At 50.7% G+C, this 25,364-nt stretch overlaps 1 protein-coding gene across 3 annotated transcripts in view; it reads right to left on the bottom strand.

The window, feature by feature from the left end:
* The window catches only part of LOC115096572 (RNA-binding protein 4B-like), a 61,603-nt gene that overhangs the window by 20,547 nt on the left and 15,692 nt on the right, over positions 1–25,364 (bottom strand). For all 3 annotated transcript variants that reach the window (XM_029611360.1, XM_029611361.1, XM_029611362.1), the window contains exon 2: positions 13,522–13,944. In XM_029611360.1, coding sequence (XP_029467220.1) covers positions 13,522–13,933 — 412 coding nt within the window. In that variant the 5' untranslated portion in view covers positions 13,934–13,944. The remainder of the gene's footprint in view (positions 1–13,521; positions 13,945–25,364) is intronic.

The following is a 25,364-nucleotide window of genomic DNA, read 5'->3' as shown; positions in this document are numbered from 1 at the left end:
AAATTTCCCTTGTAGGTTTAACTCCGCCCATTCCATAAGTGATCTATTTCCAGAGACACTTGGTGGCTCTTTGTTCCTCCCTAGCAGTTGATGTAGGCCACCATTGTTGCGTTGTTAAGACATCACACGGATTGCTTGCCCCTGCAGCTTGTGGCTGAACTGCTGCAGACATGCTAATCTGACCACCTGCACTTCCAGTCTGTTTATGTTCCAGTTCGCCTCTTCCTTGGTCCATCACCCCTGGGTTGTCAGTTCCTGACAGTGAGCTCCCCACCCCTGGAGGCTCACGTCAGTCATGAGGATGATCTAGCTCAGTGGGGAGGAGCTTACATGCTTGCTTAGGTGAATTTCTTGTAGCCGCCACCACCACAGCCGAGTGCATGCTTCCAGCGGTAGGTAGAGGCGAATCGAGTAGTCTCGAGACAGTAGGTTCCAGCGTGACAGAAGGTAGTGTTGGAGAGGTCACATGTGTGCCCTGCCCCACGGTACTACTTCCAGGGTTAGTGTCATGAGGATGAGGACTTTGAGATAATTCGCCCCAAGGTGTGGGATTGTGTTCAACCAACATATTTGGTCCATCAGTTTCCTCCTCAAGGGAGTGAGGAAGTCCTTATCCTGCTCTGTGTAGAATAGGGCCCCCAGGTACTTTAAGGACTGGGAGCACTTAAGGCTGCCCTTGTCCATGTTCACAACCCTGCTGGTCACCTGGAAGTTCTCTTCCAACAACTTCACTGAGATCAGCCAGTCATCCAAGTAAGGGTGCATCAGGATACCTTCTTTCCTCAGTGCCACCAGCAAGACCACCATAATTTTGGAGAATGTTCTGGAAGCGGTTGCCAGGCTGAAGGGTAATGCCCAGAACTGGTAATGTTGGCCCAGTACTGCAAAATGTAGAAAATGCTGGTGGTCTTGACAGATTGGAATATGGAGGTAAGCCTCTGAGAGGTCCAGGGAGGTTAGAAACTCTCCCAGTTGCACTGCCATTATGATGGTGCGAAGAGTTTCCATGCAGAAGTGAATTATCCGCAGATGACTTGATGCTCTTGAGATCCATGATGGGTCACAGTATGAGCCCTTTTTCTTGGGCATGATGAAAGACTGAATACTGCCCCGTAATTACATGGGGTGTAGGTACCAGAGATATAGCCCTCAGACTAAGGAGTCAAGTCAGTATACATTCCACTGCCAGGTTCTTGTGCTGGGAGTGGTAAGGTGACACCATGAAACTGTCCAGAGGGATGCTGTGGAATTCGAGAGCTTACCCTTCTCGTATGATGTCCAGTACCCATTTGTCCTGTGTGATCTTGACCGTCTGCTGATAGGAGAGTCTGGCCCCTACCTCTTCTTCCCGAGGATGGGTTGGCCTAACTTCATTGGGTCGGGTCGAACCTGTTCCTTTTTTTGGTTGTCCTGAAAGGACTGAGTTGACTGAAATGACTAGTTTCTGTAGGGCCAGAAGCGCTGGGAGCCCCTGGCCCGGCCCCTCATGGGTGAGGGGTGCTGTGACCTCTTTTTCTTATCTTCCGGTAGTCTGGGCACTGGAGATTCACCCCACTTAATGGCTAGCTTATTCAGTTCGCTTCCGAATACAAGGGATCCCTTAAAGGGCATCTTTGTGAGGTTCGCCTTAGAAGTTGCATCCACTGACCAGTTTTGCAACCATAGCTGTCTTCTGGCTGCCACCACTAAGGCTACTCCTCTGACCGAGGTACGCACTAGGTCTGAGCTTGCATCTGCTAGGAAGGCTGCTGTGGGTTCAATCACCTCTCCGGTGTGAGCCCCAGAGCTATCTGCCTCTCTCAAGAGGAGCAGCAGGAAGCGACCTGTAGTGTCATTGCTGTCGCAAAGCCTCCGGGGCATCCCATTCCAGGTCAATCAACTCCTGGATGGCTTCCAGCATTGAGAAATAGCAAGAGGCTTCCCATAGAGACACCAGGCTGGGGTTCTTCTTTGGCTCACACATAGCGTCTGTGCCCAGAACTCTCAGAATTTTCAGGGGCTGGGAGACTAGGGCCGGTAATTCATCTCTATGGAAAAAATCAAAGCAAGATCTGGTATGGCTCCAGGGAATTTCCCTGTCCTCTAAGAAATCCCCATCATCTGTGGTGTCTGGGTCCCCATCAGGGATACCCTTGGAGAGGTGAGGCGTGTCCTGAGGCCTTCCCAGCTGGGGCACTGCCCGGTCCAGGGCAGGGGCTGACTGCACATGAACAAAGGCTTGAAGGCCCTGGAAGAATTCTAACCAAGAGTAGGCCGCTGGGTCCATACCTGGCCCTAGAGGAACCGGGGTAGGGGCCGTTTAACTGCTCTCTCCCAGGGAGGTCACAGCCCCGGAATTGCTCAGATCTAGGGTGTGTCAGACAAGGTCGTGGCTGACCCATCCTCCGCCTGGAACTTTTCCAAGTCTGGTCCATCTGAGTCCAGTCCTCCCTGGGTTCCCTCACTGTGCCGACACGGGCAGGATTCCAGGTCAGACTGTACAGCTCTACTATGGCAGGCAGCGCAAAGGGAGTGTGAGCTTCTTTGCTGCTGGGGCCATAACCTCTTAAGCTTGTGTATTTAGCTGGATAATGCTTCTTGAGCACGCACAAGACTTGCCTCGGTGCACGTGGACCTAAGTGGCTGGTTGTGCGTGCAGTCATGTGTACCGTTATGCGCGCATGTTAGGCACACACCGCACATACCGATAGCGGAAGGGGGGAAAATGTTGCCGCACCAACTGCGCACAAGATGGCGGCACCCTGGATCGCCACAGAGCCTAGCCCACTCCAGGGCCGCTAAACACTCTGAAACCCCTTTCCCTCGCCTGCATGTGATCGGGAACGATATGGGTACGGCGCACCAAGCAAGGAGACCAGAGGAAAGACTTACCGAAGCCCTTCCATCTCTCTGGTTTGGAGTTGTTCTTCTCTACTTACCTGGTCTCAGTGCTTACCAGCTGAGTACAGAGACTCTGTCCCCAGCTGCGAGGGAGAGGGCTTAGGCCTTCACCGCTGCACTCAACTTCTGCACCCACTGCCTTTCAGCTGCTTCAGCAGCTAAGTCCATTCCGGGAGCCGGCTACTGGACCAAGGCACAACTCTGAGGATCTCAGAAATCTCCTCATGAATTTGAAGGGCCCTCCCCCAGTTAGGTATCACAGCAGTAGAGTGGAACTCAATCTTTTCAATTTGAAGGTAAATTTTTTTTCTCCTTTGGATTAGTACTGCAATCCCACTAGACACTGCTGCTGCTGTGGGGACAGCACCCACATCTGCCAGGAGACAGATACTGAGTGGCTGAGGTCACTGCAGGGGTATATCTAGGGTGACATCAGCTTTGAAACCTGTCGCCATCTGCTAGCAGGGGGAAAACATAATCCCATTGGTCCTGAGTCCATCTGGCTACACGCTAATAAATGGCAATTTGCATGGATTCTTGCGCCAAGGCTGATCTTTGATGTGTTAGGTGTTTCTCTACCAACTGTAATTTTGTTGCAAGATGACATCTCCTTGTGTGTCAGTAGCTTCGGGTCGTGTCACTTTGAAGTCTGCCCCATGCAGAGTGGAGAAATGCAAAGTGTTTTGGTGACTTGCTGGATGTGACACTCCGGGGGATTGACTATTTTTGCAATTTCTTTGATGCCTCTAATGCATCTGATTTTTCCTTTGATACTGCATCAATGATTTAGCCTTTTTAGCGCACCACATCTATTGAGGAGTCTTGGTGCTTTGCCTTAGAAGGCACTCTGTGGATTTTTAAACATTCTTGGCTTAATAGACCTCAGGGCATCCAACTCAGGTCCTCCTGTCGAGATGAAGTTGCTCTAGAGGATCTGCTTTGGCTACTTTTTGAAGAAAGGTGGAGCAGTGACTCCTAGAAGTTGATCTGCTTTTACTTCTGACCTTTAAAACTGGCTATTTTGACCACACTGGAGTGTTGAGATCTCAGACATCAAAGTACAGCTGGTCAGTTCACGTTGGGACCCAGGCAGAGATGGCATAACTTGTGGCCATCACTGAGAAAAGGGCAGGATTTAAATCCTGATAGTTTTATTTGAGGACATTAAGGAGGTGCAAGAGGTTGCCCAGACACTCACTCTGTTCTTTACTTTCCCTTTTTAATGAGAATTGTGTACCACAGATAAGACTGAAGAAAAAAGATGGAGAAAATTTTTAGAGAGATTAGCTGTCCACCAGATTAAGGAGACTGAGGCAACTCCTGCACATGCTCAGTAGACCTCAAAAGCTCTACCAGTTTGAGACAGTTCTGTTCAGCACTACCTGATGTCACCCACAGATCATGGCTAATTCAGCTCTACTTATGGATGGAAAAAGTGTTAGTTGGGGGCTGCTGAGACGCACTGAGGCAACTTTAAAGAAAACAATCCCCCCCCCCGATTCACTTTCATGCTGGTGCTTGGACAACAAATACAAGAAACCCCAAACATTCACGCTCACGAAGCAGCATACGAGTAATTCCCATACATTTTCAGTAGAGCAAAAAAAAAAAAAACCTACTAGTAAAATAAATAAATAACTAAATAGATATCACCTCCATGTAATGGCCAATCCAACCCTACTTATCGATGGAAAATAGGCACATGTGCTTTTATCTATAGTAAGTACATTTTCAGAGAAGTAACCCACAGCCTCAAGCTTTTCAGGAGCATTTCCTAGCCAATAAAGATAGCAACGTTTGGGCAAGAAGGCATTTCAGCTTCTGTTTTTGGCAACAGGAGGCAGCAACAGAATGGTGGGCAGGGGAAAGGGCAAAAAGCCACCAACAGTGAAGGACACTTCTCTACTATTTTGTAGGAACTGACTGCTGGGCACTGCAGGAAGCATGACAACTGATGACTTCCAATTGAATCTAAGAAGGGGGTAGAGGGGAACAGGGAGAGAAAGACACCACCACCGCTGTAGTCTTTCCAGTGTGAAAAAACTGGTTTCGTCTTACTATATCAAATTGCCTTATGAGATACTTACAGAGACTCAAAAATCCAGACAAATCACCCTGCATGAACATACCCCGAGCAGGAGATCAAAAAAAGTTTATGGAAATGATTTAGATAATTTTTTGAGAGGCTATATGCATGCTGCTGCCCCCATCAAGGAGCTGCTTGTGAAAGTTTCAGATCTTCTCTCCCATGTGCTCTATAGGTTTCAACTTCCCCTCTCAAACCAAAGAGTTTAATAAAATCTGAGAAAATTAGCCCATATTTTTGTGTGCCGATACAGTACAGTGCACTCTGCTGCACACAGTTTACCATGGCACTGGCTGTGCGGTCTATGGCCCCTTATACTGTAAGGGGTAATAGCACATCAAAAACACGCAGCCAACCCCCCAAAAACTAATAGCGTTCATCACATACAGTCGCCCAGGATACTGAAAGTAAAATGTGCAGCCAAGCTGCACATTTTACTCTCAGAAATTAATGCCTGCCCAAGGGCAGGCGTCAAATTGTAAGCAACGAGGAAGCATGTACAGAAAAGCAGAAAATACTGCTTTTCTGTACTTCCCTGACTTAATATCCTAGTGATATTAAGTCTTTAGGAACAAAAAATTTAAAAAAGTGGACATTGTTTTCCTAACCTGTGGCTGACAGCTAGCTCTACACTAGGTGCTAGGAACGTGCTATTGTCCCTAGCGCCTCCTTACACTGCAATCCCTCATTTATATACAGAATCACACCCCCAGGAGGAATGGCTGGGTGCGCGTTGGGAGAACGGGTGCTCAAAATGGAACGCCGGCTCTCCTACATTTTCTACTGTATTGGCCTGTTTGGTATGCTACTCACAAGCCAATTAAAAATTTTTTTTTTTTTTTTTTTTTTTAATTTTGAAGCAAAAAATTGGTAGCTACTGCAATCAGATCATTTTCAAAAAAGAAAATTATTCCTTACCTGCTAATTTTCGTTCCTGTAGTACCATGGATCAGTCCAGACAGTGGGTTATATCCCCTGACCAGCAGATGGAGTCAGAACAGAGTTTGAGAGCGTCAGCATATAGAGTAGTGCACCCTCTGCTGGAGCTCAGTATTACGCATAGCAAAGCCCAAAAGCAAAAACACAACATTTTGGATCCAGAACCATTCCCAAAGAGGAACAGAGAAAGATAAGTAAACAAACGGTCAACGGGACCACCAACAGTCAACTTGTGAGGAGCTGTGAACAGTAACAATAATCAGAGACAAACAGAATGAAAGATACCTGGAAGAATCCGAGCAGGACCTAATGAAACCCCTAGTGGCGGGCGTCTGGACTGATCCATGGTACTACAGGAACGAAAGTTAGCAGGTAAGGAATAATTTTCTTTTCCCTGTACGTTCCTGGATCAGTCCAGACAGTGGGATGTACCCAAGCTTCCCTAAACCGGGTGGGGACATGAGAGACCTGCTCGGAGAACTTGATCGCCAAAAGAACCCGTGCACTGAGGCGCCAGGTGTAGTCTGTAATGTCTGGAAAAAGTGTGCAACGATTTCCATGTCGCCGCACGGCAGATTTCCTGGGAGGAAACAGAGCGAGATTCCGCCCAGGACGCCGCTTGGGATCGCGTGGAATGAACAGAGATGCTGCGAGGCGGCACCCGCCCCGCCGCAATGTAAGCGGAAGAGATGGCGTCCTTTATCCAGCGAGCAATAGTCATCTTGGATGCCTGAGAACCTCTCCTCTGTCCTGACCAGAGGACAAACAAGTGATCGGATACCCGGAAGTCATTGGTAACCTCCAGGTAACGGAGCAGTACACGCTTGACGTCCAGGAGCCGGAGAGACCGGGTTCCTCTGGAGCAAACGCTGGAAGCTCCACAGTTTGATTGACGTGGAAGGCAGAGACCACCTTTGGTAGGAAGGATGGCACCGTACGAAGGGAAACCCCTGAGTCGGAGAAACGCAGATAAGGGTCTCGGCAGGACAAGGCTTGAAGTTCTGAAATCCGGCGAGCAGAAGAGATGGCTACCAGGAAAACAGTCTTGAGGGTCAGGTCCTTGAGGGAGGACCCCCTCAGGGGTTCAAAAGGAGGGCCCGACAGCGTGCGCAGCACCAAGTTGAGGCTCCAAGAAGGGAAAGGATCCCTGACCGGTGGCCGCAGGTGTTTGGCACCCTTCAGAAAACGTGCGATATCCGGCTGAAGGGGTAGAGAGCAGTCCTTCTGTACCAAGACATTCAAGGCCGCCACCTGAACCCGGAGCGAATTATAGGCGAGACCCTTATCCAGACCATCCTGTAGAAAATGAAGGATCAGCGGGACAGTCGCCTCCATGGTTTGGACTCCGCGGTCGGAACACCATGCTTCGAAGACCTTCCAAACTCGAACGTAAGCGACGGAGGTTGAAGGCTTGCGAGAAACGAAGCATCGTTGAGATCACTGTCTCCGGGTAGCCTCTGTGGCGGAGATGTCGCCGTTAAAAAGCCAGGCCGCAAGACAGAAGAGTTCTGCCTGCTCGAAAAATACCGGACCCTGGCGCAGAAGATGAGGAAGATGGGACAGGCGAAGTGGGCCGTCCACCGTCATCTGAAGTAGATCTGCGAACCATGGCAGACGGGGCCATTCCGGGGCGACGAGAATTACAGTCCCTCGATGTTCTAACCTGCGGAGAACCTTGCTGACCAGAGGCCAAGGAGGAAACACAGAGCAGTTGATCCGGCCACGGAAGGGCATCCACCCCCTCCGCGCTCTCTTCTGCGGCTGAAGAAGCGTGGAGCCTTGGCGTTGAGGAAGGTCGCCATTAGATCGAGGCGTGGAGTCCCCCAACGACGGATGATGAGATGCATTGCCTCGGAGAGAGCCCACTCGCCGGGGTCTAGCTGTTGACGACTCAGGAAGTCTGCCTGAACGTTGTCCACCCCGGCGATGTGAGAGGCCGCTATCCGGACGAGATTGCTCTCCGCCCACTCCATCAGGGGAGTAGACTCGAGGGAGACATGCTTGCTTCTTGTCCCCCCTTGCCGATTGATATAGGCCACTGTGGTGGTGTTGTCCGAGAGGATCCTCACCTCCCTGTGTCGCACCAGGGGAAGAAAACGCTGGAGAGCGAAACGCACGGCTCTCGTTTCTAGGCGATTGATCGGCCACTTTGCCTCCTCTGGCGTCCAAGTCCCTTGAGTGGTGCTTCTTTCGCAGACGGCGCCCCATCCCGCGAGGCTGGCATCGGTGGTCACCACCACCCAATTGGGAACCTCGAGCGAGACTCCCCGAGCCAGATGAGAGGGGACAAGCCACCAATCCAGGCTTTTCCTGGCTAATGGTGGAAACGGCAGGATCACCTGATACTCCTGGGAGACTGGTTTCCAGCGGGATAGTAGGGACGCCTGCAGTGGACGCAGGTGTGCAAACGCCCAGGGTACCATGTCGATAGTGGAGGCCATTACTCCCAGGAGCTGCAGATAATTCCAGGCGGTTGGTTCTTCCAGAGCCGAAAACCGAGACACGTGCTCTCTCAGGGCTTGCGCCTTGTCCTGGCGCAGGAACACCATCCCCCGCCGGGTGTCGAAGCTCGCCCCTAAGAAATCCAGGTGTTGCAAGGGCACAAGGGAACTCTTTGGAAGGTTCACCACCCAGAGAGCATAGGAATTGTACTACTCTGGCCACTGAGGTCTGACCATGTGAGAAGGACTTCGCTCGAATCAGCCAGTCGTCTAGGTACGGATGTACTAGGATACCCTCCTTGCGGAGGGCCGCCGCCACCACTACCATGATCTTTGTGAAGGTCCGAGGTGCGGTCGCCAAACCGAAGGGAAGCGCCTTGAACTGAAAGTTTTGACCGAGAATCTTGAAGCGAAGATACCGCCGGTGAGCCGGCAGGTTGGGAATGTGCAAGTACGCTTCCGAGAGGTCCAGTGAAGCGAGGAATTCTCCCTTGTGCACTGCGGCAATCACTGATCGGAGAGTCTCCTTGCGGAACCGGGTGATCCTGAGGGCCTTGTTTACCTCCAAGTCCAGGATGGGGCGAAAGGAACCGTCCTTTTTGGGAACGATGAAGTAAATGGAATAGTGGCCCAAGCCCACCTCGAAGGGGACGGGAACGATGGTCCCTATTTCCTGCAGTCGGTCTAGTGTTTGTTGAACCGCTATCCTCTTGAGATCCGAACCGCAAGGGGAGAAGATGAACCGGTCCCTCGGGGGGCGGACAAATTCCAAGGCGTAACCGTCTCTTATGGTGTCCAGCACCCACTGGTCCGTGGAGATAACTGCCCACTCCTCGTAGAAGTCCATGAGGCGGCCTCCGATCCAGGGAGGTGAGAAGTGGGCTCCTTTGGCATCATTGGGATGACTATCAGGTCGATACAGTAAGGCCGCGGTAGAAACAGTGCGGCAGTGTCAGGCGCACCCTTCCTCCCCGCACGCACAGTTCTCTTCACTTAGTCCCCGATACTCTCTTCTAATTGCATGCAAATGCATGCCGCGGCTTTAAAGCGTTAGGGAAGGGTTATGCCCGCGTAACCCATTTTACTGTATAGGCGCTTAATACAGCGCCTATACAGTAACCTGGGTGCGTTGGTACCTGTCATTTCAAATGTCATTTGAAATGACAGGCACCAGGAAGTGTAAAAAAAAAAAAAAAAAAATATGTAAAAACCTGAGTGTTAAAAATTTTTTTTTTAAATACCTGTCACTTTCATGTGGTCATCCAGGCAGCGGCGTGGGTCCAGGCGGCCGGCGGCGGGAGCCGGGTGTTCGATCGAGGCCGCGGGCGGGTAGGCGCGTGTTCGATTGGGCGGGCGCGGCAGCGGGATCCAGGGGGCGGGTGGGCGCGTGTTCAAACAAGGCCGGGTTGCACAGGCGCGCATTAATTCAGGCGAAGGGAGCCGGCGGCGAAAGCGGCCTCCGGCAACCCCCACCGGCAGGCGTGCATTCACTGGCGGCCTCCGGCAACCCCCACCGGCAGGCGCGCATTCACTGCCGGTGGGGGTTGCCGGAGGCCGCTTTCGCCGCCGGCTCCCTCCGCCTGAATTAATGCGCGCCTGTGCGACCCGGCCGGGTCTCACAGGCGCGCATTAATTCAGGCGGAGGGAGCCGGGTGGTCGTGCATTCATCCAGGCAGAGGGAACCGTGGGCCGTTTTCGCCACCGGTTCCCTCTGCCTGGATGAATGGCCGTGCGAAATCGGGAGGAAGGGAGAAGGGACTGCCGTAGCAGGCCCGAGCCTTGCTACTTTTTCGTTTTTTGGTTTTTTTTGCTTCGGGAGGAGGGGACCGGGCGGGCTGCAGGAGACCCGACGGGACCAGGGCGGGTAAGCAATGTTTTTTACACTACACTAACTCCTACTAGGGGGAGGTGGTAAACTAACACGTTAAGGCCGCGGCAAAACAGCGGGTTACTGAGGAGATAGTATCAGCACCCGTTACAGTATCGGAGGGGAATAGCTAATTCCTTCATTATACAGCTTTTTCGTTCATTTACATGCTGGGTGCGGAAAGGGTTATGAGTATTTTAGGAAGCGCTAAGGACGCGTGAAACTGGAGACTGTATCGCCTTACTCGTCTGTATTGTGCGCTCCCAGCACGTTACAGACGGGCAATCTTTAACTGCACGTTACTGTATCGACCTGTCTGTGGGCGGAATTCCCTGCCCTGGACCCTCTCTCGTAGGCCTCCGCCCACGAAAGGAACGATACCAAGGCTGGGGTCTTGTCTGCTGTGTCCGGGAAGCGGACTGTCGGTAAGACCTATAACGTCGCTGTGCCCTGGTTCTACCGGAAGAAAATGATCTGAAGGAACACTGTCTATCCTCCGGCAGCCGATGCACCGAATTTTCCCCCAGTGACTTGATGATCTGATCCAGGTCCTCTCCAAATAAGAACTTCCCCCGAAAGGGGAGGGAGCCAAGGCTCGACTTGGAGGAAGCATCCACTGCCCAGTTGCGAAGCCACAAGAGCCGTCGGGCTGCTACAACCGAAACCATGGGCCTCGCCATTATGCGAAAGAGATCATACAGGGCGTCCGCCCCGTATGCTATGGCAGATTCCAGCCTGTCTGCCTGGGCGGCCCCTTCGGGGGGCAATTCCTGAGAGGTGAGAAGCTGCTGTACCCAGAGTAAGCTGACCCTTTGCGCGAGCGAACTGCACATCACGGCCTGCATACCCAGGGCGGAGACTTCGAATACCCTCGAGGAAGGTCTCTAGTTTACGGTCTTGCGTATCCCGCAGGGCCGTTCCCCCCGTGACTGGGATGGTTGTCCTCTTGGTCACTGCCGACACCGCTGAGTCCACCTTGGGAACCTTGATATGATCCAAAAAATCCTCAGGGAGCGGGTATAGCTTTTCCATGGCACGTGTGACTTTCAAGGATGCCTCGGGAGTGCCCCACTCCCTGGTGAGAAGCTGTAGGAAGGACTCATGAATAGGGAAAGCCCTTGCTCTAGGACGGAGGGCGGCAAGTACTGGATCTCCTTTGCGAGACGAGGTGGCGATGGCAGGAGCCACAGGGATCGGCGGATCTGGAGGTGGGTCGAGGTCCAGCTCCTGAATAATGTGGTGGATGAGTTCATCCAGCTCTTCTTTTTGAAAAATCCGTAGGGCTCGAGGGTCGTCCCCCTCCGTATGCGCCTCCGGGGAGACGTCTCTCACCAGCAAAGCCGCCCCCGTGGTATGCCGGGGTGGCCCGGGAGAGGGACCCGGCAGGGATCCAGGCGTAACGGACGAGGCGGTGAGACCAACAGCAAGTTTAGGAACCTTGGGGGGGAGGGGCCCCCAGGGGATTAGGCGCCTGCGCTCCCATACCCTGCAAATAAGCCATGTGCATTGCCAGAATAAAGTCAGGTGAGAAAAACGGAGAGCTGATTGGAATCCCTGGGGGGGGGGGGGGAACCATACCATCCTGGGAGCCCCGGTCGGGCAAACCTCCCGCCGGGGGCAAAGCCTGTTGAGAGCCAGTGCAACCAATCCTGTCTGCATCTGGGAGCGAGTCCGTCTCACGCTGACCCCCTAAGATGGCCACCGTTCCCGCCAAAGGCGGCGTCGTGGCCGGCCCGCGCCACCCGGGCTGAGGAGGAGGTAGGTCCGAAATCGCACCGGAGGACTGCAGGGTGCCTTCCCTGTCGGGGAAGCACCGCTCACAAAGCCCCTCCCTCAGAAATTGATTTCCCGGCTCGCCGCAGGCCTCACACCGAGGAATGTCAGCACCGGGAAAAAGAAAAGCCTCGGGGGGAGGGCACCAAAGACTAGCTAGTGCCACGGGGGGGCCTGGAAATGGCCCTAACAACCCGCTGAAGGGGTCCAGTAACTGCGGGGGAAAACCCCCGTTTTAGTTGAGCACACACCCATGGGCGGAGCTTGCGAACCGCGGGACCCCCAACGACGCGTGGAGCGGCCGGAACCACCGGCATCCACGGGGCACCACCAAAAAGAAGCAAACCTGTGGAGAAAGAAACTCAAAAAACTTCCACTTACCCCAACGGAAGAGGAAAGGAGTACAGAATAGAGAAGGCAAAGCCACAGACACACGCCTCCTCAAATTGAAAACTTTTTTTTTTTTTTTTAAACGTTAAGGATCCAAAATGAAGAGACACATAAGACAGGGAAATACTGTGGAGAAAAAGAAAGAAATAACTAAAAATGAAGAAACCCTGTCAATCTGGGGGAGCTAGTGGATCCCCCCACTCGCATCTGCTGGAGTCAGAAGAATACTGAGCTCCAGCAGAAGGTGCACTACTCTATATGCTGACGCTCTCAAACTCTGTTCTGACTCCATCTGCTGGTCGGGGGATATAACCCACTGTCTGGACTGATCCAGGTACGTACAGGGAATGTGCCATTTACTCTCAATGTAGCTTAGTATGAAGGCACTCCTTTCCACCCATTTTTTTTGCTGCAAAGAGCAGCAATATCACCATGTTCTATTCTATGTCGTATCTGACAATGCTATGTGCACACAAAATGGAGGTTCCCAGCAACAGCAAGCTCTCTTCAATGAAAGCTAGCTCATAACAGATGACTTCCCAACCCAGTTCTGGTGACCTGCCTTTAGGTTTTCAAGACATGTGAAATTAGCATATGCTAATATCCTGAAAACTCAACTGGCTGTAGTTTCTGTATAACCCATTTAAGGGTTATAAAGTTTACTAAATAGTGTGTCCAGGCAAGCAGGACTTTTTCACATTGCTAGACTCTAAACCACTCTGAAAATGCTTAATGACAAGCTCTTATGCGCCAAATTCAAATAGGATTCAAAGGAAATAATTCCAAGCATACTACCACATAACATTATGTTAAGAACTTTCAGCAGGGAGACTACCATTAGCTTCTCTGACTACAATATAGGACGCAGAAAATACACCCCCACCTACATATATTTAAACCAAGCGTGGATATACAAACCCATTTCTAGAGACAAAAACAGCAGGCATTCTTGTACAATGGACAGGAAAAAAAACCAAACAAAAAACAGGATTTGTTTCTACCCTAGAAGTACTCTAAAGCCAAATCAGCATTTAAACTACAACTTTGGGTTGTCAGTGCTATCATGACCTATTATGCTGACTAATGTAGGCAAAGCCCCTATATTAGCTAGTGGCCTTGTCTGCACTCTTCCCGTTTAATTTCACCTTTGAACTCCGTGTTGTCTAGCCCCTTGATAGCCTCTACAGCATCCTCTGCCCGTTCCATATGCACAAATGCATAATCCTTCACTATATCACACTCGATCACTGGGCCGAACTCTTCAAACTTGGCCCGTAGCTCCTGATTGGTGCAATTAGAACTGATGTTGCCCACATGGAGCTTGGTAGAGGCCTTTATTTTGCTCTTGCTGGCCTCCACATTGATGGTGACACCATGGAGCTTGTAGTGGTTGAGGTTTCGGACTGCCTCATCAGCTGCAGACCTTTCCTCCATGTGCACAAACCCATAGTTTCTGACGATGTCGCATTCTAACACCTTTCCGAACTGCTCAAAAAGTCCTCTGATCTCCTCTTCAGTGGCCTCACAGGGCAAATTACCAACAAAGAGCTTCACCATATCTGCAGAATCTGCAAAAGTGAATAAAAGTTTAGAAATTATAATAGGATAGTCCATTCCAAAAGGGTTTTTAGGATCTCTACAATGAATATGCATGATATATTTACAAAATACCATGAGTATTGCTGAGTTCTGATTATATTGCAATGAGAATAACTGAGTGAATTCCAACCTTTCACCATTTCACACCCTATCTGGCTAAGCATCACTAGTTAAATTTTATTGTTAAGGAAATCTGTAAGATACTGACACTAGTGGTTAAAGGAATCAAAGGTCTTACCCCCTCAATGTAAATGCAGCTTTGAAACTTCACCTGGTGTGAACCCTGCACTCAGCCTCTCAAAAGGAAAATTAGTTTACCTGATAATTTTCGTTCCTGTAGTACCACGGATCAGTCCAGACACCTGGGTTGTGACTCCGCACCAGCAGATGGAGAAAGAGCAAGACCTGTCAGGCTCCCCACATATGTGCCACCCACAGCCCCTCAGTCTTACGTAATGTCAAAGCAAAGATTGAACAACCAGACTATCTAACTAGACCGCCCTAAACCAGGGCCGCTTCAAACCACCCCCAGCTGGAACAGAACTCCCAGAATCAGAGGCGAACAGAATTACAACCAACTTCAAACAAACTAGAAACTGAATCCAACCGAGCGGACTCTCCATTACTTCAGAATAAACAGCACAGACTAGCCGGGCGGGCTCCTGGACTGATCCGTGGTACTACAGGAACGAAAATTATCAGGTAAGAAACTAATTTTCCTTTCCCTGTACGTACCCTGATCAGTCCAGACACCTGGGATGTACCAGAGCCAATTACCAAGGGTGGGAGCCAGAGAGTCCCGCTCTGAGTACTCTCTCTCCGAAACCCCCCGATTCAGAGGCCTGAACATCCAGCCAATGTCTAGTAAAAGTGTGCAACGACTTCCAAGTCGCCGCCCTGCAAATTTCCTGAGGGGACACCTGAGAGGACTCCGCCCACGAAGTGGCGTATGACCGTGTCGAGTGAGCCCGGAGGCCCCCAGGAACCGGCTTGCCCCTCAGAATATACGCCGAGCCAATGCGCAATCGTAGTGCGAGAAGCTGCACCACCCCTCTTAGGACCGGAACACAAAACAAAGAGGTGGTCTGAAACCCGGAAGGGGTTCGTAACCTCCAGGTAACGGAGGAGAACCCTGCGGACAGAGTTTTCGTAATTCTTTTGCCCCAGTCTCCGGACGCTCCCCTTCAGGAAAAGCGGGAAGCTCAATCGACTGGTTCAAATGAAACGCCGACACCACCTTCGGTAGGAAGGAAGGAACCGTCCTTAAGGAAACCCCTGAATCCGAGATCCGTAAGAACGGCTCCCTACAAGACAGAGCCTGCAACTCCAAAACTCGTCTTGCCGACGCGACGAGAAAAGCCGTCTTTAGAGTAAAATCCTTTAGCGTCGCCCGCTTTATCGGTTCAAACGGCGACGCGCACAAAGCGGAAAGAACCCAATTTAGGTTCCAGGACGGACAAGGCTGCCGTAACGGAGGGCGCAAATGTTTTGCCCCTCGAAGAAAACACGCTACATCTGGGTGGAGAGCCAGAGACACCCCCTGCACTTTTCCCCTGAGGCAACCGAGTGCTGCTACCTGGACTCTAAGGGTACTACAAGACAGCCCTTTCAAGAGACCATCCTGAAGAAAAGCGAGGACCTCTAACACAGATGGTAATATGGGATTCACCTTGCGAGACCTACACCAGTTCTCAAATACCGCCCAAACCCGAACGTAGGCTAAGGACGTAGACTGTTTCCTAGCTCTCAACAAAGTCGCTACCACCGCATCCGAATATCCCTTGTCCTTCAGATGTTTCCTCTCAAAAGCCATGCCGCGAGACAGAAGTGATCCGCATCCTCCAAACAGACGGGTCCTTGACGGAGGAGAGCTGCAGACCCGTGAAAACAAAGTGGAGGTTCCGCTGCTAAGGAGTAGATCCGCGAACCAAGGCCTCCGTGACCACTCCGGCGCTACCAGAATCACATCCGACGAATGCAGCTCTATTCGCCGAAGCACCTTGCCTATCAGGGGCCAAGGAGGGAACACATACAGCAACACGTCCGTGGGCAAGGGAAGTACCAGTGCATCGACACCTTCGGCCCCTCGCTCTCTCCGTCGACTGTAAAACCGTGGGGCCTTTGTGTTCTGAGCGGTGGCCATCAGGTCCATGTGTGGCGGTCCCCACCTTTCGCAGATGAGGCGATAAGCGACCTCCGCCAGCTCCCATTCTACTAGATCCAGCCGATGGCGGCTGAGGAAGTCCGCTTGGACATTGTCAACGCCGGCGATGTGAGACGCCGCAATGTTGCTGAGATTCCGCTCCACCCAGCGCATCAAGCGGTGTGCCTCCTCCGCCACTAGCTGGCTCCTCGTCCTGCCTTGGCGATTGATGTAGGCCACCGTGGTTGCATTGTCCGATAACTTGGACCGCCTTTCCCCGAATCAGCGGGAGGAAGGCTTGCAGCACCAGCGTCACTGCCCTGGTCTCCAAGCGATTGATGTACCACTGTGACTGATCCCGAGCGTCCGACAGACCGCTCCCCAACCAGAGAGACTGGCATCTGTCATGACTACTGTCCAATTGGGCATGAGCAGGGATACCCCGCACGTCAGATGGTCGGAGTGGAGCCACCACTGCAGACTGGACCTCGCCTGGTCCGTGAGCGAAAGCGGGAGGTGAAATTCTTCCGACACCGGCTTCCATCGGGAAGGCAAAGCTGATTGCAACGAATGTAGATGAGCGAAGGCCCAGGGAACCAAAGCTAGCGTTGATGCTATAGAGCCTAAAACCATCAGATAATCGCACACCTGAGGGCTCTGCAGGGACAAACGCCTCACCTGACTCTGAAGTTTGCACACACGCTCCTTGGAAAGAGAGACCTTGCCCAGCTTTGTGTCGAACAGCGCTCCCAAATACTCCAAGCACTGGGTGGGGTCCAATTGACTGAGATTGACCACCCATCCGAGGGAGCGCAAGAGTTGTAGGACCCTGGAGACCGCCTGACGACACAATATTTCGGACTTGGCTCGGATGAGCCAATCGTCCAAGTATGGGTGCACCAGAAATCTCTCCCTACAGAGCTAGGCTGCCACCACTACCATTACCTTGGTAAAAGTGCGCGGAGCGGTGGCGAGCCCGAAAGGGAGAGCTCTGAACTGATAGTGCCTGCCCAGGATACAGAACCTGAGGAACCTCTGATAGAACGGCTGAATGCCGATGTGAAGGTACGCTTCCGTGAGATCCAACGAAGCCAGGAACTCGCCCGGCCGAACCGAGGCCACCACCGACCGAATCTCCATTTTGAAGCATGGAATGTGAAGGCACCTGTTGACCCCTTTCAAGTCTAAAATTGGTCTGAACATGCGTGCCCTCCTTTGGTACTATGAAGTAAATGGAGTACCAGCCCTTTCGTTGCTGTTTCAGTGGCATGGGGGCTATTGCGCTCAGGTCTTCCAGCCGAAGGGTATCCCTCACCGCTACACGCTTGTCTAGACCCTTGGCAAGGCGACATGCGAAACTTGTCCGCCGGAGTTCGTGCAAAATCTAAAGCGTAACCTTGACTTATCACGCTGAGGACCCACTGGTCCGATGTTATCTTGGTCCATTCCTCGGAAAACGCCAACCTGGCTCCTACGTTTGGGACGACTGCCGGAGCCTGCAGCGAGGAATGGACCCTCTGTGTTTCATTGGGAAGACTTAGGCCCCGCTCCCGACGAGGGACCACCTTGTCTCCCGAACTTTTTCCCCCAAAAGGACTGAGACCACAAGGACGATCTGGACCGGTAAGAGGACCCAGACGATCTCTGCGGACGCGAACGTCTACTCCCCCGAAAACGGGCCCTATTGGTGAAGGAAGTCCGAGCTCTGGGCCTCTCCTCCGGTAACTTGAAAGCCTTGTTCTCTCCGAGCGACTGCATCAAGTCATCCATCTGTTTTCCAAACAACAACTTCCCTTTAAACGGCAAAGAGCCAAGGTGAGCCTTGGACGACCCATCCGCCGCCCAATTGCGAAGCCAGAGGAGACTGCACGCGGAAACCATGGCCCTGGCCAACGTACGCAGCAAGTCATACAAAGCATCCGCGCTGTAAGCGATCACCGCTTCCAGGTGATCTGCTTGTGCGGATTCCTCCTCAGAGACCCCTGCATTTGCCTGGAGCACCTGAGCCCAGCGCAGCCCTGCTCGCAGGGCAAAATTACTACAAATAGCCACACGGATCCCTAAAGCTCGAGACCTCAAAAACCTTTTTAAGTTGTAGCTCCAGCTTCCTATCCTGAATATCCTTGAGTGCCGTAGCACCTGTGACCGGGATCATGGACCTCTGTTACCGCCGACACTGCTGCGTCCACTCTGGGGAGGCGAAGGAGTTCCAGTGTGTCCCCTGGCAGTGGGTACAGCTTATCCATCGCCTTACTCACTTTCAGACCCAACTCCGGGGTATCCCATTCCCGGAATAGAATGTCCGACGCCGAAAAGTAGAACAGAAAAGCCACTGCCGGGCCCGTAAGGCCCAATAATACCGGGTCCATTTTGGCAGCCGGCCAGGACTCCAACGGTGGAGCATCCACCCCAAGCTCCCGGAGTATGACCGGAATAAGTGATGCAAGTTCATCTTTCCGGAACAAGCGTACCACTTTCGGGTCATCGCCATCCACTGCCTGCGTCCCCTTGCTGGTGCCCGGTTAGACTGGCTCCTCTTCTTCCGCCCCCCCCGGGGCCCCTGCGGCCGGATCTGCCTCATCTGAGGATGTAGAATCTATGTCCGTGTCCTGCGGGACGCCCCGCAGAGGCCGCTTCTCCCTAGGTGGGTCCTTCCGGGACCTATCCCTAGCTGTCCTCTTCCGGGGCTCTGACCGACCTTCCAAGCCCCCCCCACAGACGACGCTCTCCCCGCCTTCTTCCTGGATCTTTTGTATTTGAAAACCTTACGAAGAAGCAGAACGAAGTCCGAAGAAAAAGAGGCCTCTGAACCCGAAGATGCCTCCTCCAGACTCTGCTCCGCCGGCGATACAGACCCCCCCCGGGGCCAATTGCTGTGGAGAAAGCGCGGGAGGCATGCCGCCATTACTAGCAGCCTTCCGCGTGGCCTCCCGAACATCTAAAATGGCCGCCGTTCCTGCGCTGAGCAGGAACGGCTCAGCACTGCTACCCTCAATTTGCCCAACGCGCAGCGGCGACCGTGCCGGCCGAGATCAGCCCCCCCCCCGACAGACCTCGGACGGCCCCTCGCTGCCCGAAACACAATTTGTACAGATCCCATCGCGCGGCAAGAAGCTCCTCTGGGCATCCGCCCCTTCCAGCCGCGAACCAAGCAGAAGAATTTAAAACTAATTAAAATCAATTAATCTACAAAGAAACCCCGTTCGAGAAGGACAAAGTACGGAGTCGGCGCGGCTAAAAACTAAACAAAAAAACCAAAACAAAAGTTTTGTACTTGCCGCCGCTGTCCCAGGCCCTGATTCTCCTGCTCCAGCGGGGGTGAGTGAACCGGGCTCCCCGGTGTCACCCCCAACACTGCTACCAGATTAGGTCTGGGTCCTCGACCCTTAGCAGCGGCCTCAACCAGGGGGGGATGGTCCCCTCAGAACCTTCCAACCCCCCTGGGAGGCTTCCAGGACAAGGGAGACTTTTTTTTTCTTTTTTAATTTCTCTTTTTTTTTTTTTTTTAAACTATACCCCTGACTAACAAAAACTACCCAGGGATCCCAGAGGCTGTGGGTGAACCTGCCCCATCTGCTGGAGACAGAGTAAGACTGAGGGGCTGTGGGTGGCGCCTCACTATATGTGGGGAGCCCGACAGTTCTTGCTCTGTCTCCATCTGCTGGTGCGGAGTCACAACCCAGGTGTCTGGACTGATCCGGTACGTACAGGGAATGTTATATTCCTTCATTTAAGCAAGTTTGCATGGATGAGTCAAGAGAATGTCTTTTACATATAGGTGCAAATTCTGTAAAGTAGCAATAACTTATAGAAAAAAGGTGAAGGCATTCCTATTTAAGCAGGTTGTTAGTTCATATGAACAGCAAACCCTCCGTAGGTTACAATTTTCTCAGCATCAATAGAGACAGCTGAAGTGTCTCTCACTGTGTCTGGTTTGATTGATAAGAACATAAGAAAATGCCATACTGGGTCAGACCAAGGGTCCATCAAGCCCAGCATCCTGTTTCCAACAGTGGCCAATCCAGGCCATAAGAACCTGGCAAGTACGGAAAAATTGTCTATTCCATGTTACCATCAATGGTAGTGGCTATTCTCTAAGTGAACTTAATAGCAGGTAATGGACTTCTCCTCCAAGAACTTATCCAATCCTTTTTTAAACACAGCTATACTAACTGCACTAACCACATCCTCTGGCAACAAATTCCAGAGTTTAATTGTGCGTTGAGTAATAAAGAACTTTCTCCGATTCACATCTACCATTCTAGATCTCTCATGATTTTAAACATCTCTATCATATCCCCCCTCAACCGTCTCTTCTCCAAGCTGAAGAGTCCTAACCTCTTTAGTCTTTCCTCATAGGGGAGCTGTTCCATTCCCCTTATTTTGGTAGCCCTTCTCTGTACCTTCTCCATCGCAATTATATCTTTTTTTGAGATGCGGCGACCAGAATTGTACACAGTATTCAAGGTGCCGTCTCACCCTGGAGAGATACAGAGGCATGACTTTCCGTTTTATTCACCATTCCCTTTCTAATAATTCCCAACATTCTGTTTGCTTTTTTGACTGCCGCAGCACACTGAACCGACGATTTCAATGTGTTATCCACTATGACGCCTAGATCTCTTTCTTGGGTTGTAGCACCTAATATGGAACCCAACATTGTATAATTATAGCATGGGTTATTTTTCCCTATATGCATCACCTTGCACTTAACCACATTAAATTTCATCTGCCATTTGGATACACAATTTTCCAGTCTCACAAGGTCTTCCTGCAATTTATCACAGTCTGCTTGTGATTTAACTACTCTGCAAATTTGATTATCTCACTTATCGTATTTCTTTCCAGATCATTTATAAATATATTGAAAAGTAAGGGTCCCAATACAGATCCCTGAGGCACTCCACTGTCCACTCCCTTCCACTGAGAAAATTGTCCATTTAATCCTACTCTGTTTCCTGTCTTTTAGCCAGTTTGCAATCCACGAAAGGACATCGCCACCTATCCCATGACTTTTTACTTTTCCTAGAAGCCTCTCATGAGGAACTTTGTCAATCACCTTCTGAAAATCCAAGTATACTACATCTACCGGTTCACCTTTATCCACATGTTTATTAACTCCTTCAAAAAAGTGAAGCAGATTTGTGAGGCAAGACTTGCCCTGGGTAAAGCCATGCAAACTTTGTTCCATTAAACCATGTCTTTCTATATGTTCTGTGATTTTGATGTTTAGAACACTTGCCACTATTTTTCCTGGCACTGAAGTCAGGCTAACCGGTCTGTAGTTTCCCAGATCGCCCCTGGAGTCCTTTTTAAATATTGGGGTTACATTTGCTATTCTCCAGTCTTCAGGTACAATGGATGATTTTAATGATAGGTTACAAAGTTTTACTAATAGGTCTGAAATTTCATTTTTTAGTTCCTTCAGAACCCTGGGGTTCAGTCCATCTGAATCATTACCCATGAAAACCTTCTCCATTACGGGTACCTCCCCAACATCCTCTTCAGTAAACACCGAAGCAAAGAAATCATTTAATCTTTCTGCAATGGCCTTATCTTCTCTAAGTGCCCCTTTAACCCCTCGATCATCTAATGGTCCAACTGACTCCCTCACGGGCTTTCTGCTTTGGATATATTTTAAAAAGTTTTTACTGTAAGTTTTTGCCTCTACAGCCATTATGTTTACCAATTTATGAATGTACTTTCTAAACTACTTAAACATTGATAAGCAATATAGTTTTATGAATTTTATGTATCAGGAATCATGGACATACTGAAAACCAAACCTGCACACGTTGGTCCCCAAGGATTGGAAGGAAAATCACTTTTCTGGTGATCACCCTACCAAAACCACCCAGAACAGATTACAATTAAATGTTCATACTATATTAAAAACATTTGCAACTACATATCAACAAACAAGTTATTGTCAGTATACTGGTCCAATACCTTTGCAGACAATTTGTTTTACCCTCACTTCCTCTTGGTAAATATTTAAGTTCTGTCTAAACCGTTTCAAGTCAATCACACAAGATAGTTGCTAGAAAGCGAGTTTGTTAACCCTAACTGTTTTCCCCGCAGATAGCAGGATGAATTAGCGATGCTATCTAGTATGTCCTCTGGGCAACTTCACAACTGCCTCTTAATTGATAAGATAATCAGCAAAGGGGAAGAAAAAAAAACACTGTCCAGGGAAGTGGGCAAGGCTAATTTATCCATCTATGAAAAACTGTTTGCTTACCATAAACATGCTCCCCCCACCATCGATCAACAGGCCGAATTAGTCATGCTGTCTGGGAGTCCCTAGCTTAGGGTTGGTGTCATGCACACACCAGCAGATAAAGGATGACAGTCAATAGATGTGATTATTTATGTGCGTAACCTGCAAGTTCCGTGGACAGCTTCATGCTCTAGTGGTATGGTGTAACACTGCTGATCCAACCGAGGTATCTGAAAGTGGATTGTTGGTAGTGACGGTAATGAGGCGTGTAGCCGCCTTGCAAACATCCAGTAAAGGCACATTGTACAGATATACAATAGAAGCTGTAGCAGCTCTAACTTGATGTGCTTTAACTGGAATTGAATAGCTAATTGGATAACTCAATGCAAAGCCCTCTTTGCTACTGGCAAATTTGGCACATTTGGATTAAATAATACAAAGAGCTGGGATGTCTGTGTTGCATCAGAGTCCTTTTTTGCGGTAGGCAAAGGCTCTCGTACAGTCCAAGATGTGAAGCAATCTGTCATTTTTATGTGGCCTCGGAAAAACGGTAGGTAGCTTAATGGTTTAGGTGAAAAGCTAAGATAACTTTTGGTAAGGACGGATGTGTCCGTAAGCTGACTATCAGGGTGAAATTGCAAGTAAGTGGATAGGTGAACCTGAAGTTCACCAACTTGTTTCGCTGAAGTCACTGCAACTAGTAACACTTCTTTCTAAACAAGCCAATACAGAACGGTGCCCTTGGCAGAGTGCACTGTTAGCCCCCGTTTGGATGTGCGTTTTTGACGTGCTATTATTACCCCTTATATAGTAAGGAGTAATAGTGCATGGAAAACGCGAGGCCAACCCCCCCCCCGAAACTAATAGCACTCATCACATGCAAATGCATGTTGATGAGCCTATTAGGTATTCATCCGCAATACAGGCAGGAGTTAATTTCAGACAGCACCAGGCAAGTGTATAGAAAAGCAGAAAAAACTGCTTTTCTGTACATCCTCCTACTTATCATAGCGATATAGTCGGAGGCCCCAAAAATAAAATTTTAAAAAAAAATTCTGCCTGCGGGCTGGAAAACGGACACTCAATTTTGCCAGCATCCGTGTTCCGAACCCGTGGCTGTCAGCAGGTTCGATAACAGATGCCGGTAAAATTAAGCGCCGGTTGTCAAACCCGCTGACAGCCGCCGCTAGGGACTCGCTAGCTAGTTCTGGGACATCGGTTTCCATCGCGACAGTAGGGAACGTTGTAGTGGTCGCACGTGTTGATGTCATGAGGCCAAGGACTTTGAGGTAGTCTCATACCTTGGGGCAAAACAGGTCAACAGGTTTCGCAATTGGTCCAGTTTCCTTCTCCTTGTAAGGGGAAGGACGACCTTGTCTTGATTGGTATCGAACCAGACTCCCAGGTAATCTAGTGATTGGGAAGCTGCAGGCAGCTCTTGGTTGTGTTGACAACCCACCTGAGATTCTGCAGTAGATTCTTGACTCTGGTGGTCGCCTGGTGACTTTCCTCTGGTGATTTTGCCCTGATCAGCCAATCGTCCAGATATGGAATGTACAAGGATTCCTTCTTTCCTCAGTGTCGCCGCCACTACAACCATGATCTTGGTTAACATCTGAGGGGCAGTAGCTAGTCCGAAGGGTAGTGCCCGGGACTGGTAGTGATGGTCCAGTATTGAAGCATAGAAAGCGCTGATGTTAGTGATGGACCGGGATGCGGAGATAAGCTTCTGACAGATCCAGAGAGGTCAGAAATTCTCCCAGCTGTACTGTCCTTATGACAGAGCGTAGGGTTTCCATGCAGAAGTGTGGTACCCTCAGGTAGTGACTGACTGACTTGAGGTCCAGGATGGTCCGGAATGTTCCCTCTTTCTTGGGGACAATAAAATAGATGGAATAGTGCCCAGTATTTTGTTGGTGCGTGTACACTGGTGCTATTGCCCTTAGGGCGAGTAGTGTTGTCAGTGTGGTTTCCACTGCGGTCCTCTTGGAGGGGGCGTGGCATAGTGATTTCACAAATTTGTCTGGGGTGATACTGGGGAAGTCCAGGTAGTATCCCTCTTAAATGATGGTTAGGACCCACTTGTCCAATGTTATCTCGACCCATCTTTGGTAGAATAGGGCAAGCCTGCCCCCTATGGCTTCTTCCTGTGGATGGGTCTGTTGATTCTATTTGTGGGGTGCGGCTGAACCTGAGCTGGCTCCCCTCTTGTTGTGTCTGTTCCAAAAGGACTGGCCCCTGCCTGTGGGGCGAGGTGCTTGGTATGTGTTTTTGAAAGGTATGAAACGCTGGGATCCTCTGCCCTTGGACCTTCGGGGGAGAGGGGCATTGGTTTCTTTTGCTCTTGTCCTCCGGTAACTGAGGTACTGGGGATTCGCCCCATTTGTCGGCTAACTTCTCCAGTTCGCTTCCGAACAGGAAGGCTCCTTTAAGAGGCATTCTTGTGAGTTTCGTCTTGGAAGTCGCGTCGGCTGACCAACTTCAGAGATGGAGTTGCCTTCTGGCTGCCACTATAGATGAGATGCCCCTGGCTGAGGTGCGCACCAGGTCGAAGGTCGCATCCGTGAGGAAAGATTTTGCCGGTTCTAATGTTTCAACGGACATGGTTGCATCCCTGGACAGTGACAAGCAGGCACGTGTCACCACGGCACAGCAGGCAGCGATCTGCAGGGACATAGCTATGACGTCAAATGACTGTTTAAGGATGGATTCCTGACGTCTGTCCTGGGCATCCTTGAGTGCAGCCTCTACCTCAACTGGAATGGTGGTGCGCTTTGCGACAGCACAGACCATGGCATCCACTTTGGGGAACCCAGGAGTTCTTTGGCTGAGGGTTCCAGGGGGTATAGGGCTTCTAGGGCCCGTCCTCCTTTGAAACTGGCCTCCGGAGCATTCTATTCCAGGTCAATCAGTACAGCCTGCAGCATTGGGAAATGGCATGAGGCCCGACCAAAATAGGGTTCGTCTTTGGCTCCCTTGTGGTGCTTGTGCCTGGGATGGCCAGCGTCTTCAGGCTCAGACACGAG

The sequence above is a fragment of the Rhinatrema bivittatum genome, chromosome 8 (genome assembly GCF_901001135.1).
Source record: "Rhinatrema bivittatum chromosome 8, aRhiBiv1.1, whole genome shotgun sequence".
Classification (NCBI taxonomy): Eukaryota; Metazoa; Chordata; class Amphibia; order Gymnophiona; family Rhinatrematidae; genus Rhinatrema; species Rhinatrema bivittatum.
Note: the sequence above shows the minus strand (reverse complement) of the source record. Positions and strands in the feature narration are given on the sequence as shown.